Source organism: Ovis canadensis, chromosome 4 (assembly GCF_042477335.2).
Source record: "Ovis canadensis isolate MfBH-ARS-UI-01 breed Bighorn chromosome 4, ARS-UI_OviCan_v2, whole genome shotgun sequence".
NCBI classification, from domain to species: Eukaryota; Metazoa; Chordata; class Mammalia; order Artiodactyla; family Bovidae; genus Ovis; species Ovis canadensis.
Window position 1 is genome coordinate 29,303,598 of NC_091248.1, and position 16,856 is coordinate 29,320,453.

The 16,856-nt window shown below is 38.3% G+C and overlaps 1 protein-coding gene across 1 annotated transcript; it reads left to right on the forward strand.

Annotated features, from left to right (window-relative positions):
- Positions 1-11,883: 11,883 nt before the first annotated feature.
- LOC138439157 (vesicle-associated membrane protein 7) lies at positions 11,884-13,945 on the forward strand. Its single transcript, XM_069587473.2, has one exon. It carries the CDS (start codon positions 12,016-12,018, stop codon positions 12,673-12,675), a length of 660 nt encoding a protein of 219 aa, XP_069443574.1. The 5' UTR covers positions 11,884-12,015; the 3' UTR covers positions 12,676-13,945.
- Positions 13,946-16,856: the final 2,911 nt, after the last annotated feature.

Genomic DNA, 16,856 nt, shown 5'->3' on the forward strand with positions numbered 1-16,856 from the left:
AGTCTCTAGTAACAAATTAATTCATTTGAGTTTATTGCATCCCAAGACCCGACAGGTGAAGAATAAAGAGTTTATATCCTAATCCGGACCAGGTGTCTGACAGGGCTCCTGATTCTAGAAGGAAATCTTCCTTTACAGGTTTTTTTTTTTAAAATTTTTATTTTTACTCTATTTTACTTTACAATACTGTATTGGTTTTGCCATACATTGAGATGAATCCACCACGGGTGCACATGCGTTCCCAAACATGAACCCCCCTCCCTCCTCCCTCCCCATAACATTTCTCTGGGTCATCCCCGTGCACCAGCCCCAAGCATGCTGTATCCTGCGTCGGACATAGACTGGCGATTCGATTCTTACATGATAGTATACATGTTTCAGTGCCATTCTCCCAAATCATCCCACCCTCTCCCTCTCCCTCAGAGTCCAGAAGTCCGTTATACACCTCTGTGTCTTGCTGATCTTGGTACACAAAACCCTTGATACCTTTGGTAACAGAATATACCTAAGGTAACAAGTAACTTAAGTAATTGTGGGCAGTTGGTTAGCCTTTGAGGTGTTCTAATATTTTTGATTATTACTTAAGTTACTTGTTTACAAATATATCAGACTGTCTATGCTGGAGTGGTTTTAAGCAAGTTACATCCAATATATCAATGCGATAAGTGAGTTTTAGCAGGATTTAGAGTTGCTTTTAGATTAATATATAATTTCAGAATATACACACCAGAGGTTAACAAGCCTCTACAAAGTCCTCATCAGAAGTCCTAACCCAATTACCATTAAGTTCTTCTAATCCTTCTATCTGGGTCCTCCTTATCAAGTCTATAAATCAGTCTGAATGTGAGAAATAGTGTTTTTCATTGAATCATTGGTTCAATGAACTGTATTTAAGGCATATGGGTTGGTTTAAAATATTATACTGATATTTTCATCATTTCATGAAGGTGGCATGAGAAACTGAAAAGTCCACAAACCTCCTGCTGCTGCTGCTGCTAAGTCGCTTCAGTCGTGTCTGACTCTGTGCGACCCCAGAGACGGCAGCCCACCAGGCTCCCCCATCCCTGGGATTCTCCAAGAACACTGGAGTGGGTTGCCATTTCCTTCTCCAGTCCATGAAAGTGAAAAGTGAAAGTGAAGTCTCTCAGTCATGTTCGACTCTTCGCAACCCCATGGACTGCAGCCTACCAGGCTCCTCCGTCCATGGGATTTTCCAGGCAAGAGCACTGGAGTGGGGTGCCATTGCCTTCTCCACTGCAAGCCTCCTACTTTAGGAGTAATTCTTTAGGTCTCGAATTCCATTTCATCCCACATCCACCCACTAATGAAATGTCTGTTTCCTGAGCCAATCAAAAGTTCACTAAACTTTCTTAAAACATCACCATTTTCCATCGGAGAAATCTTTCAGCAACTGCTTAATGAAGTACTAAAGAGATATGGAACAGAAATTCAGAGCTCACAGAAAATAGTGATTTTTGCTCTGGGGCATGTTATTTGCCTCACTGATAGTAAATGTTTGTGCTATAACAGAATTTTGTTGAGGACTTGCCTTCACTGTAATGTTCCATCTAGTAAGAAAATTGTGGGAGGAGAGAACTATAGTGTTACCCACTTCACTTAATAGAAGGTACTTACATGTATAAACAAACACAGATACAAATCAGGACATCTGTGAAGAGCTAAACAATACATGATTTGGCTCTTTTCAAAGCCATATTCTTATCTCAAAAATAGTGGCAGGACACTATGTCCCATACTAAATTTTGGATTATCCACAAATTATATGATTTACCCCTTGATGACTCTTTTCTGACAACAATCCTAGTAGCAATTGCCTTATAAATTTTTAAACCCTAATTCAGTTTTGCATAACACTGAATTATTAAGCCAGAAATTATAGAAGAAATTAACACTGATAGAAATTATAGAAGAAATTAAGCCAGCACCCTTGATAACAATGTTCTCTTTAAAGAGAACATATTCTCTTTAAAGCACAGACTAATCTTTTTTGAAGATTTTTTACATCATGTTCCTCTTACAGGCAGATTAACTTGACATTGATTCTCCTCATATCAGTGCTGACTTACAAGACTAATTAAAACAATATTTAAAGTTTTATTGAGTGTTCTCATTAGATTATCCACCCAGAGGCAAAGGCAGTAATGATCTACTTATTTTCCAGAGTGTGAGGTTGAAATGCTGTAAAGAGACTCAAAGTTGATTTAGAAATGGGGGCATAGAGGAGAGACCATGCCTACTACCATGTCCATGCCTACTTTTATTCCATTACAGGTGCTTGACTTTTGCTTATTAGTTTCAAAACTACAAAACTTGCCTTAGAATACTATGACATGATGTTTAAAAAGAGGGTTGTGTTGTTGTTTAGTCACTAAGCCGAGCCCGACTCTGTGAGCTCATGGACTGCGGCATGCCAGGCTTCCCGGTCTTTCATTATCTCCCGGAGTTTGCGCAAACTCATGTCCATTGAGTCTGTGACGCCATCCAACCATCTCATCCTCTGTCAACCCCTTCTCTTCCTGCTCTCAGTCTTTCATCATGTTTTTTTCCCCAATGATTTGGCTCTTTGTATTGGGTAGGTAGCCAAAGTATTGGAGCTTCAGCTTCAGCATCAGTCCTTCCAATGAATATTCAGCATTGGTTTTCTTTAGGATTGGCTGGTTTGATACCCTTGCTGTCCAAGGGACTCTCAAAAGTCTTATACCTGTGGTGGATTCATGTTGATGTATGGCAAAACCAATACCATATTGTAAAGTAATTAACCTCCAATTAAAATAAATAAATTTAAAACAATAAAATAAAGAGAAAAAAAAAGTCTTCTTCAGCACCACAATTCAAAGGCATCAGTTCTTTGGTGTTCAGCCTTCTTTATGCTCCAACTCTCACATCCCTTCATGACTACTGGAAAAAGCATAATTTTGACTAGACAGACTTTTGTCAGCAAACTAACGTCTCTGCTTTTTAATATGCTGTCTATCTTTGTCATAACTTTCCTTCTAAGAAGCAAGCGTCTTTTAATTTCGTGGCTGTAGTCACTGTCTGCAGTGATTTTATGGCCCAAGAAAATAAAATCTGTCATTATTTCCACTTTTTCCTCTATATTTGCCAGGAAGTGATAGGACTGGATGCCATGATCCTAGTTTCTTGAATGTTGAGTTTTAAGCCAGCTTTTTCACTCTCTTCTTTCACTTGCATCAAGAGGCTCTTTTGTTCCTCTTTGCTCTCTGCCATTAGAGTGGTATCATCTGTGTAGCTGAGATTGTCCATATTTCTTCCATCAATCTTGATTCTAATTTTGGATTCATCCAGCTAAGCATTTTACATGATGTACTCTGCATATAAGTTAAATAAGCAGAGTGAAAATATACAGCCTTGATGTACTCCTTTCCCAATTCTGAGCCAGTCTGTTGTTCCATGTCTGGTTCTAACTGTTGCATCTTGACCTGCATACTGGTTTCTCAGGAGGCAGGAAAGGTGGTCTGTTAGTCCCATCTCTAAGAATTTCCCACAGTTTGTTGTGATCCACACAGTCAAAGCTTTAGTGTAGTCAATGAAGCAGAAATAGATGTTTTTTTTTTCTGGAATTCTCTTGCTTTTTCTATGATCCAACAGATGTTGGAAATTTGATTCTCTGATTCCTCTGCCGTTTCTAAATCCAGCTTGTACATATGTAAGTTATCAGTTCATGTACTATTGAAGACTAGTTTGAAGGATTTTGAACATTACCTTGCTAGCATGTGAAATGAGCACAATTGTCTGGTATTTTGAACATTGTTTGGAATTTTCCTTCTTTGGAATTAGGATGAAAACTTACCTTTTCTAGTCCTGTGGCCACTGCTGAGTTTTCCAAATTTGCTGACATATTGAGTGTAGCACTTTAACAGCATCATCTTTTAGGATTTGAAATAGCTCAGCTGGAATTCCATCAACTCCACTAGATTTGTTTGTAGTAATGATTCCTAAGGCCCACTTGACTTCACACTCCAGCATGTCTGGCTCTAGGTGAGTGATCACACCATCATGGTTATTTGGGTCATTAAGACTTTTTTTGTATAGTTTTCTATGTATTCTTGCCACCTCTTCTTAATCTCTTCTACTTCTGTTAGGTCCTTACCATTTCTGTCCTGTATTGGGCCCATGCTTGCATGAAGTTTTCCTTTGATATCTCCAATTTTCTTGAAGGGAGCTCTATTCTTTCCAATTCTATTGTTTTCCTCTATTATTTTGCATTGTTCACTTAAAAAGGCTTTCTTATCTCTTCTTGCTGGAACAATTTTCTGGAACTTTGCATTCAGATGGGAGTATCTTTCCCTTTCTCCCTTGCCTTTTACTTTTCTTCTTTCCTCAGCTGCTCGTAAAGCTCAGACAACCATTTTGCCTTTTTGCATTTCTTTTTCTTTGGGATGGTTTTGTACACGGCCTCCTGTACAATGTTATGAACCTCCATTCATAGTTCTTCAGGCACTCTGTCTGTCAGATGAAATCCCTTCTATTCATCACCTCCACTTTAATCATAGGGGATTTGATTTAGGTCATACCTGAATGGCCTAGTGGTTTTCCCTACTTTCTTTAAGCCTGAATTTTTCTGTTTTTGAGGGTTGTAGAAAAAAGACACTCAGCAAATTTTTGATGTAACAATCTGAAGTGCTATTTTAGAGCTGGCCCAAGATAAATTATGGACTAAAATTTGTCTGGGGGTGGCTTTACAACTTCCCTTTAAGTAGCCTGTAAGGGTGATGTGATAGATGCTCCATCATAATTGTGATTGATAGATGTCTATTAGTTGAGACCTATAAACTGACATCTGTGAAATACTATATTCACCTCAACACAAGGTCAGTTCAGTTCAGTTCAGTTGCTCAGTCGTTTCTGACTCTTTGTAACCCATGAGCTGAAGCACACCAGGCTTCCCTGTCCATTAACAACTACCGGAGCTTGCTCAAACCCATGTCCACCAAGTCGGTGATGACATCCAACCATCTCATCCTCTGTCGTCCTCTTCTCCTCCTGCCCTCAATCTTTCCCAGCATCAGAGTCTTTTCCAATGAGTCAACTCTTCTTATGAGGTGGCCAAAGTACTGGAGTTTCAGCTTCAGCATCATTCCCTCCAAAGAAATCCCAAGGCTGATCTCCTTCAGAATGGACTGGTTGGATCTCCTTGCAGTCCAAGGGACTCTCAAGAGTCTTCTCCAACACCACAGTTCAAAAGCATCAATTCTTCACTGCTCAGACTTCTGTATGGTCCAGCTCTCACATCCATACATGACTACTGGAAAAACCATAGCTTTGACTAGACAGACCTTTGTTGGCAAAGTAATGTTTCTGCTTTTTAATATGCTGTCTAGATTGGTCATAACTTTCCTTAAAAGGAGCAAGCATCTTTTAATTTCATGGCTGCAGTCACTATCTGCAGTGATTTTGGAGCCCAAGAAAACAAAGTCTGTCACTGTTTATTATGTCACTGAAATACTATATTCAATTCAACACAAGATAATGAAGGCTATTTCTGGTAATTGAGTAATTTAAGTGAGTTTCAAGCTTTCAGGCTTACTAACTCAAAATCAAAAGTGAAAATGTCTTTCCATATTGACATCAGATTTGATGAATGCACTTAACAAACACTTAAAACACCATCGAATGACTATGTTTGAGGAATCTTGTTAAGGGCTAAAAGTATAAATGGTTGAAATCTAGCAGATTTATGACTAAACCTTAATGGAAAGCATAAGAAAAGAGAAGGATTTAATTCAAACAAGAACAAATACAACCATTTGTCCAAAAATTGACCCCATTTTGAGCGTATATTTCTCCATTTCCCTGAACCTAACACGTAGGCTCTTTTCTTTGGCTGCTCAAGACAACTGCCTGTGAAGTGCTTGTTACAATGCTGATGGTCATCTCCTCTCCTCTTTCCAGAGCTACCTAATCAGGATTTCAGGAGTAGGAAGCAGGCTTCTATACATAGGAAAACTCTACAAATATTCATGGTATGTGTTGGGTGGGCAGCTACAAGTAATCATGGTATCCATTGGGTGGGTGATGAGAAACATGGGTCCAGCCAAGCAGCTGGGAAAGGAATCTTAATTTGCCCTTCCCTTCCCATCTTCAGAGGCTTCATTACTAAGCTCAGTTTAAGGATGGTGGAAGAGCTACTTGTCAAACCATCCTCCTCACTAGGAAGATCAGGCATGTCTCCCAAATCTCAGCCTCCCTTAAATGCTAATAATGATCATGGCAGTCAAGAAGAGCAGAAGACAAGAATTGGGACGACAGTACAAGTTGCCCAGAGAAATCTGATTAAAAGATAAATATTACAATATGAGATCACAATTTGTTTTTGCTCTGTCTTAAAGTGACAATAGGATCTCCAGTTATTTCCATGGCAGTTGCCACAGGAGGCACTGTACTTTGTATGAAATCCTATATGAAATCTACATTTATGAAATTGACATTCAAATCTGTTATCCACAGTCTATCCCTAGCCTGGGAATTGGTTTTCTCAATTTATACTTTTTGAAATCCATTGATAGCTTGTGTCTTATTTGCTGTTATTTTAAACTTTTAAATGCTTCAAGTATTTACTTATTAACATATTGTATCATTGGAGTGAAACATACCTGGCCTAATTACTAATTCCCCTTGAAGTGAAGTGAAGTGAAGTTGCTCAGTTGTGTCGGATTCTTTGTGACCCCATGGACTGTAGCCTACCAGGTTCCACCATCCATGGGATTTTCTAGGTAAGAATACTGGAGTGGGTTGCCATTTCCTTCTCCAGGAGATCTTCCCAACCCAGGGATTGAACCTGGATCTCCCACTGTTAGGCATTGTAGGCAGACACTTTAACCGTCTGAGCCACCAGGGAAGATCAATTCCCCTTAAGACCAGAAATTTCCCTTTGAAAAGCTTCCAGGTCACAATGATCATCTTCCCTGCCCACTCTGCCCCTACCCCAGCTCTCTATGGCCTTCTTTTATTTTTCCATAAGATTAACACTTCCTGTGTCTTCAGTCCATTGGGTACAGTTTAGAATTTGTCATAAGAGTATGTGGTTCTGAATGCATGATAAATGCTGCTTTTGTGATTAATATTTTCAGGCATTTATTGTTTGTCTTCTCAAATATATGTTAAACTCCTTTTCTGCCAACTCCTGTTTCTACAAATTCAAGAAGAGACTATCTTTGCAAATTTTATTTATCAAAAAGCCTTAAGTTGAATTTTTCTTCCCCACTGATACCCAATTACCATTGGTTTTGCAAGTTAATAAGGAAAAAGGAATCACTTTTTGAAATTACTAATATTTTCAACTTTTTCCCAGGCATCAAAAGTTGCTGCATGAATCCTATCATTTCCAAGAAGCATTTTTTTTGGAAATGTACAGCAGACTTATTCTGTACCCATTTAAGATAAAATAAAATATCCCAATATTGCACTACATTTTTGGTGTGTTTTCATAAGTCATCGGAACACTTAGCTTTAAAGAGATCTCTAAAATCCTTAGTGAGATATTCTGAAAAGTGCTTTTGCAAGAAGACGATTCATTATGGACTCCATGACTTCGTACTTTGTGTGGTTAATGACAAGCAATGCAGCATGAATCAAGTACTCGATGGATATGATGCTTCTTTTCCTTGGGATTTTTTCAAAGGTATTTTATTGCCTTATGTGGAGCCTCTATCTGAAAGTTTACCTTTAAAAAAAAAAAGGGTCACATAATTGTATATATCTGAAAAGGATTTTCTGTACCCAGTTAGTTGCTGACTCAAGCATTTTACTTTTATTCCTAAAGTATTCACTTACTTGTTAAGTACTCTAACCTAATGTGTTACAGACATTAACAAAATCAAGTTCAGAAAGTGAATGGAGGATGGGAGGACTCCATCTCAGGGGCAGCAGGGCCTTTTATTACTTATCTAATCATATCTGTTTCATTTTTCTTGCTCCTCCTTTACAGACTGACTTTTTATGTCTACTGTAGACAGGTTTGCTTTAGTGCTTTTCAATTCTGCCATTTAATAAAATGGATTAGAACCTGCATCCTAAGTTTCTGAAGAGGGCATCTGTTTGGCTCAATGTCATCTTAGTTGTTCTCAGGTCCAACGACCAATGGCCATCGCTCAGGAAATATCCAGGAGTTGGGCTTTGGTAAAGGAATAAACCTGTGGCCAGAGCTGATCCAGATCTTTGCTTAAAACCCCTCAACCCCTGTGTCTTTACAGGGGTGTCCTTGCTCAAAACCTGCCAACTCCCCTCCACCTTTAGCAGGAGTTAATGTAAATCTTTAAGTTAAAGGGTTCAGAGATAAGAAAGCAAGCTACAAGCAACAGCAACAACAAAAAACCCAAATAGGACCAGCTAGAACCAAGATGGCAATGAATCTCCAATAGACTCTGTCTTATTATATTTACATTAATTTTACTACATTCACATATTAAATAAGATTACCTACCGGAGGCTATGACCATTAAGGCATTAAGGACCATAAAAGGATAAAAAGCAGTAGCACCCCACTCTCTCAAAAAAGCCCTCTCCTTCCTCATGTAGGCTAATGCATATGCCTCCCCATCACTAGTCTCACTCACCTTTGTCATTACTTTTAAATCACTCTCCCCAGTGGGCGAGAAACTGATCGGTGAGCTTAGTCCTGAGTCTGTATTCTTCAGCCACTGAATAAAGCTTATGCCGTGTTGATCTCTTCTTCAGTTTTGTTATTCATCTAGTTGGACCCAAACAGAAAAAGAACCCTACCCTGCTGAGGCACAGAGCCTCACCCAGTCTGGGGCCTGAGCAGGGTCCATACAACTTAATTCAGTAACAGACCCATTGAAAAGAAACAGGCAGGACAGGCAAATTGACCGATATAAACAACTTATCTAGTGAAGATAACAGATAAGGTGTGTGTGATGTGGACAAAGGGCAAACTAGGAAGGCAATCATCATGTGCAAAACAGCTAAGAATAGTAATGATAAAAATGACAGTAATAAATAACAAAAGAGAATTATCTAATTAACTTCTACCATGATAATTTACATAAGAATAAAGTCAATTACTTCCTATGTTAGTTGGCTCTAGAATTTAGAAGTCTAGTGAATATATAATTGTGTTTATTTACATTTCAGCTCTGAGTTAGTATTTTGGGTATGGGGAGAGTGATGTGTGTATGGAAAAATACATAACTGGCCTCTGCTTGCCAAACACTTTAGTTTAATTGGGGAAATAAAAGTTACCAGTGTGAAACAAGTATAGCAAACACAAGTTATATCATCCATGTTATATATTATCCACAGTAGAACTTATATGAACTATAAGATCTATATGAGAATAAAAAGGATAATGAGACTTTCACTAAAGGAAAGCCGGATAATTCAGACCGATACTCACTCAGATGACATCTAGAAAAGAACAAAATTAAAAGAAAAAACTTGTTGGCATTATAGAAGTAAGAAGATATTGAAGAATATCCAGGCCAAGGTTCAGGAGAAGATAGAAAGGCCGAGACATGAGCATGTGGAACTACCTTGCTGGGGGCTTCTGTTGGTTCCTCAAGAGACTGTTCAGTCACCAAGCAGAACTCTCGTCAGCCTTATGTGGCTTAGAGGACCGAAGATAAATCAGTACCCATAAATAAGAGCTCTGGTACAATCCTGTGCTTGGGACCCAAAATAGCTTAACCATAGAAGTAAGGATGAACTAAAAGTAAACTCTCCCCTACCAGGACTATGGCCCAATGTCAAGATATCAAGTTTGATAAGATTCTGAAATTAGATTAAAGTAAGATCAGACTCTCCAAGAGTCAGATACGACTGGGTGACTGAACAACACCAATATCAGACTAGTGACTATGGAGCCACAGGTACACATGGCAGAAGTAAATATTTCTGAGAGAAAGATGACATTATCTAGGCCTCCAATTATTTCTACAAGCAATGAATGTTTCAAATAGTGTCTGGAATGCAATCAAAGATAACCAGGGATGATAATAAAATCAATGATAGCATAGAGACAGAAAAATATGCATATGAACCAGCAGAAATAATACAGTTAATGAGACCCATGGAAACTGGTCCATATATCTGAACTAATAGATATACTTTCAGTTCAGTTCAGTCGCTCAGTCGTGTCCGACTCTTTGTGACCCCATGAATCGCAGCACGCCAGGCCTCCCTGTCCATCATCAACTCCCGGAGTTTACCCAAACTCATGTCCATTGAGTCGGTGATGCCATCCAACCATCTCATCCTCTGTCATCCCCTTCTCCTCCTGCCCCCAGTACCTCCCAGCATCAGGGTCTTTTCCAATGAGGCAACTCTTCGCATGAGGTGGTTAAAGTATTGGAGTTTCAGCTTTAGCATCAGTCCTTCCAATGAACACCCAGGACTGATCTCCTTTAGGGTGGACTGGTTGGATCTCCTTGCAGTCCAAGGGACTCTCAAGAATCTTCTCCAACACCACAATTCAAAACCACCAATTCTTCGGCGCTCAGCTTTCTTCACAGTCCAACTCTCCCATCCATACATCACCACTGGAAAAACCATAGCCTTTAGACCTTTGTTGGCAAAGTAATGTCTCTGCTTTTCAATATGCTATCTAGATTGGTCATAACTTTCCCTCCAAGGAAAGTTGGAAGGATTTCATGGCTGAAATCACCATTTGCAGTGATTTTGGAGCCCCCCCAAAATAAAGTCTGACACTGTTTCCACTGTTTCCCCATCTATTTCCCACGAAGTGATGGGACCAGATGCCATGATCTTTGTTTTCTGAATGTTGAGCTTTAAGCCAACTTTTTCACTCTCCTCTTTCACTTTCATCAAGAGGCTTTTTAGTTCCTCTTCCCTTTCTTCCATAAAGGTGGTGTCATCTGCATATCTGAGATTATTGATATTTCTCCCAGCAATCTTGATTTCAGCTTGTGCTTCTTCCAGCCCAGCATTTCTCATGATGGACTCTGCATAGAAGTTAAATAAGCAGGGTGACAATATATAGCCTTGATGTACTCCGTTTCCTATTTGGAACCAGTCTGTTGTTTCATGTCCAGTTCTAACTGTTGCTTCCTGACCTGCATATAGGTTTCACACCGAGGCAGGTCACGTGGTCTGGTATTCCCATCTCTTTAAGAATTTTCCACAGTTTATTGTGATCCACACAGTCAAAGGCTCTGGCATAGTCAATAAGGCAGAAATAGATGTTTTTCTAAAGAGATCTATTTTACATAGACTTTAATATAGCTATGTTGTGCATGTATGCCAAGTCACTTCAGTCATGTACAACTCTTTGCGACCCTATGGACCATAGCCCACCAGTCTGCTCTGTCCATGGGATTCTCCAGGCAGGAATGCTGGAGTGGGTTGCTGTTTCCTTCTCCAAGGAATCTTCCCAACCCAGGGATCACAACTGCATCTCTTACAGCTCCAGAATTGGCAGGCAGATTCTTTACCACCAGGAAGCCCAGTTATGTTGGTTATGTTCAATGGGATAGTAACATGATTGAGAATTTCAACAGAAAACTGAAAAGAAAAAATTCATAGCATATATGAAATAGAACAAAATAAAAATATCAGTGCTAAAAATTCTAACAGTTAAAATTGAGAACCCAGTGGATGAGTATAACAACAAATTAGGCACAGCTGGGGAAAAAAGAATCGGTTAACTGGAGAGGTACGTCAAAAGAAATTATAAAGAGAAAGAGCACAGATGAATGAATGTAATGCACCTAAGAAAAGTATGGATAATACAGTGAAAAGAGCAAACGTTTAACTCCTTTTACAGGTGAAAAGGAGAGAATGTGGAAGAAACAATTTTTAAAAAGATAATAACTGAGTTTCCTAAAACTAATAAAAGAAATCATCCAGGCCGCGCGCGGGCGGGGCGCTTTTTTGCGGAAGCCGGTGGCGTCCGGTCCAGCCTCCTCTGGGAACCGGCAGCCTGCGACCCGGTGCTGATCCGAGCGGCTCTGTCCTGACGCGGCGAGTTCTCGCACGGTGCCCGGACAGATTGAAGCCATGGCCATTCTTTTTGCTGTTGTTGCCAGGGGAACCACTATCCTTGCCAAACATGCTTGGTGTGGAGGCAACTTCCTGGAGGTGACAGAGCAGATTCTGGCTAAGATACCTTCTGAAAATAACAAACTAACGTACTCACATGGCAATTATCTGTTTCATTACATCTGCCAAGACAGGATTGTATATCTTTGTATCACTGATGATGATTTTGAGCGTTCACGAGCCTTTAATTTTCTGAATGAGATAAAGAAGAGGTTCCAGACTACATATGGTTCAAGAGCGCAAACAGCACTCCCATATGCCATGAATAGTGAGTTCTCAAGTGTCTTGGCTGCACAGCTGCATCACTCTGAGAATAAGGGCCTAGATAAAGTGATGGAGACTCAAGCCCAAGTGGATGAACTTAAAGGAATCATGGTCAGAAATATAGATCTGGTAGCTCAACGAGGTGAAAGATTGGAATTGTTAATAGATAAAACAGAAAATCTTGTGGATTCGTCTGTCACCTTCAAAACAACCAGCAGAAATCTTGCCCGAGCCATGTGCATGAAGAATCTCAAGCTCACTATCATCATCATCATCATATCAGTTGTATTCATCTATATTATTGTATCACCTCTCTGCGGTGGATTTACATGGCCAAGCTGTGTGAAGAAATAAAAAGGTTATCATTAACCAAGGATATAAGAGACCAAGGAGTTAAAAGCAATCCATGTAATTCAGGCCTTTTAATCCTGAGAGATGGTGTCTGCCAGTCTCTTCAACTTGCTTCTTACTCTCTTTTTTTTGAAATCTTGTTCCATGCCTCCAGGTTTATCTTTGTCCTGTCAACCTGTTTATTTTAGTGCACTTCAGACTGAACCATTTATTGTAGCAGTAGCCTTAAAAAAAGCATTTTGTTTAGTGTCATCTACTTGCAGAAACATTTTGTTTGTAATTGCACAAAGCTATCACCAAGGTAGAAACCACCTGTCTTATGAACTGTCAGCTAAAATTCTGGATGACCTTTGTGCACACAAAAGTTGAAAAGACTGATAGTATTGCTAATATCTTGTCTCGATGTCTTTTGATTTTGAAGGGTTTTAGGTGCTTGAAAACAATGTTCATGGAGAATTGTTATTTGGGGAATTGTAATGCAATTGTTGGTGTTTCAAGGAACCCAAGCAGGTAAAGTATTGATATTAAGCAGTTCATCTCAGTCAGAAGGGAAATGTTTTGCTAGCCTGTTAGAAGCACACAGAATTATCCTTGTCTGCATATTACTAACTTTTAGAACGAGAGTTTTGATCATTCACAAACTTCGCAGAGCTTGATATCCTCTGTTTCCCTATTGCAGTTGATTTCAGAAGATGGTGGTTTAAATATTGTTGAAGGCTAGGATTTTTTGTATATTCCTTTTCCTTTCATGGATGTTTAGGGCAATTGTATAGATAATAGAATGGGCAGTAGAGGGCGTGGGTAGGCGCATTCCACTGATTCACCAAAGAAAAAGAAGAGAACTACAGCCAACGTGCTAGCATTTTCGCTAGCACAAAGGGAGATAAAGGGAGATAGTGTGGGAGAAATTTTCCAGCCTGGGAAAAGCCCAAGCTGAATATAATCAACAATCAATTCCAGGGTTTGGGTTTAACTGGTGTTGAACAATAGTTTGAACATCCTTTGTGGTTTTGAAAGTTATTTAACCTGCCTAGGTTTGAAGATTATTTTTTGTGTAACTTGCGAGTAGACAGTATGATATCTAGAAACAATGTAAAGACATTTTAGCTAACATCCATGTAACTGCAGTGTGAAAAAAACTGGAATGTAATCATACTGCTTTGGCTACTCTGGCATCTGTTAGCTAGTGTGTACTTTTGGTGTGTATCTGAAAAGACATTTGCTCTGTAGATCTAATTGCATTTACTTATCAATAAAGGCCAGTAAATGGAAATTATATTACATTTGACTATTTTCCCAATGAAAGAACAAATTGGTCTATGAAACCTAGCCACCTGTTTAGCCTAGTCATGTGCCTTGAATATACATACATATATATATGTGTATATATATATATATGTATATGTCACATAATCTGGATCCTGCTACCTGTTCTTCCATCTAAACTTTTCAGTTCATGCTAATTCCTTTATTTGACATATGTTTTCAACCCACTGGAACCCTTTTCCTTGTGATCGTGTATAGTGGAAATGTTTTTTTCAGTTCTTTTGATCAACACTAATGCCTTTTAATTCCATTAGCATTTTGCATTGGAAAGCGTTTGTTCCATGAAAACATTTGGTGTTCTTAATAATAATTTCAAAATGTCTTTAATTCAACAAAAAAGACTGAAAGCTCATTTCCCTTTCTTATACATACCTGAATAAAAATGATGTGCATGTTTTAGGGATAAATTACTTAACCATCTCTTGGTCTATTTATGTATAGGAATGCTTTTTGAAGCACATACCTTATTTTAAATGATGCACAAACTGAAGAAATTAATAAAAATATAAGAGTAATACAAAAAAAAAAAAAAAGAAATCATCCACATATTTAAGACATTCAAGCATGAAAAATGCTACATAGGCCACATCTATATATATATCATAACAAAGCTTCAGGAAACCAAGTATAAAACCTTAAAAGTAGTCAGAGAAAGGCAGATGTTATTTTCAAGTGAGTAATGATTAGAATAAGAGATAACTCCTTATCAGAAAAAAATATAGTGACATCGCCAAGGGACTGAAAGAAATATTGGATTTCTATGCTAGTGAAACTATCATTCAGAATGGTTCTGGAGTGATCCATAGGTCAGAACCTGCCTCACTGGTTATCCTTAAGAGAAACTTCTTAAAGAGAAAAAGCAGCAATGTTTAACTTTTAAGCTTATGTAGCTTGTTGTTAAAATGTATCCCTCTTCACTCTCTTACCTCTACCTCCACAAGAAATAGAAGGAATTGATCAAAGCAGTCAAGACTGGCTGGCATGTCTCATTCTTCCAAATACATGTTTAATTGTACAATCTTGAGCTACAGTTACTAAGCCGGTACTAACCCAGTCCTCAGTCAGCCACAGCTGGGGAGCTGGTTGGCTGTGAGAAGTGGGCAGGAGAAGCCCTGAAAAAGTTTGCTGAATTCTGTACTGACAGCCCAGGTTGGTCAGGACTGATCTCTTACACAAATAACAAGTGTCTTAAAGCTCAGAAACAAGAGTATATAGCATTGTCTTTAACAATTAAAAATGGAAGTATAAAAATGATTACTTGAAAGTGTTACCAGTTTTAGAAGAGGACATATACATATTAGCGTTTAAGTTTATAATGTTTTCTTTGTGAATTCACCAAAACAATACTGGTTTTTAAACCACAGTTTATGTGGCTCAAGCAGAAATATAAATTTTCAGTGTTGCAATATGCTTGTCTAAAAACAGCCCTATAGACCATTTGCAAAGGAATAATGGTTATAACTGGGCTTATATTACTTTCTCCTCTCAGAAACCTCAGTTTTCAAAATAAAATACTATAATCATTACAGTGAAAACATAAAGAAAAAATATAAACACTTACTTAACCTATAATTTTCTACCATCTTTCTGATTAATTTCTCCCTTTCTAAAATTGGGTTGATGTGATCATTTTTAACATGTATAATATCATATAAGAAACAAATCACCAGTCCAGGTTCGATATAGGATCCTTGGGGCTCGTGCACTGGGATGACCCAGAGGGATGGTATGGGGAGGGAGGAGGGAGGGGGGTTCAGGATGGGGAACACGAGTACACCCATGGCGGATTCATGTTGATGTGTGGCAGAACCAATACAATATTGTAAAGTAATTAGCCTCCAATTAAAATAAATAAATTTAAATTTAAAAAAATAATAATAAAGGGATATGATGGGAAGTCCTTTGGAAGAAAACCATGATTACTTAATAGAAGTTTATAGATGTTGAATACTAAATCATAGGTGATACAACAAGTATAACTTTTCAGAAATATTTCAAAGTAATTTTGATCTAACACACTTTCAGGTGAATTAATTCAAAAGTTTTCACATAAAAAGGCATACAGTTGGGTTAATCATGTAAAATTGATTGCATTTTTAAATTTGTTAAACATTCTAAGTAGATACACTTCACTGAATTCTGCATAACAAGAGAAAGTACCTCTTGTCTAAGAAATATTTATATATATAAGGTAAGAGGAGGGATTTTCCCAGGTGATCCACTGACTCCATGCTCCCAATGCAGGAGGCCCAGGTTTGATCCCTGATGAGGGAACTAGATCCCACGTGCCTTAGCTACAAGATCCTGCATACCACAACTAAGACCCTGAACAGCCAAATAAATAAATATTTAAAAATAAATAAATAAAAGCTAAGAGCACAAACTGGCTAACAGTGCACAGAATGCACTATTTCAGTGAGTGCTACATTTTTGTAAGGAATACTAGGATTTAAAATAATAATAACTGGGTATTAATTGAACTCCCTCAGGAAATATTTACTGAAATATATAATGGTTTCTAAAAGATAACACAAAAGTTTGGTATACTTGCTAAAGAGAACCAATTGAAAATTTCATTCCCAAACTATTGAATTATATACCTCTCGATCATCTGACAAAATCATAATCACTTTAAGAAAACTGAATTAGATACTTTGAAATAGACACGGACTTCCTTCTGCAGGGTTATCAATGACAGGGACAGTGTTAGACAGAGATTGCAGAAAAGCTCTCATCAACTAAAACATATCGAAGTTTAAAATTCCAGCACTGACATACTTTAACGATGACAGCAATAGAAACCCTCCTCCAGTTGTACAATAAAAAGATAGGCTCTTTCAGCACGATAACCACTGAAA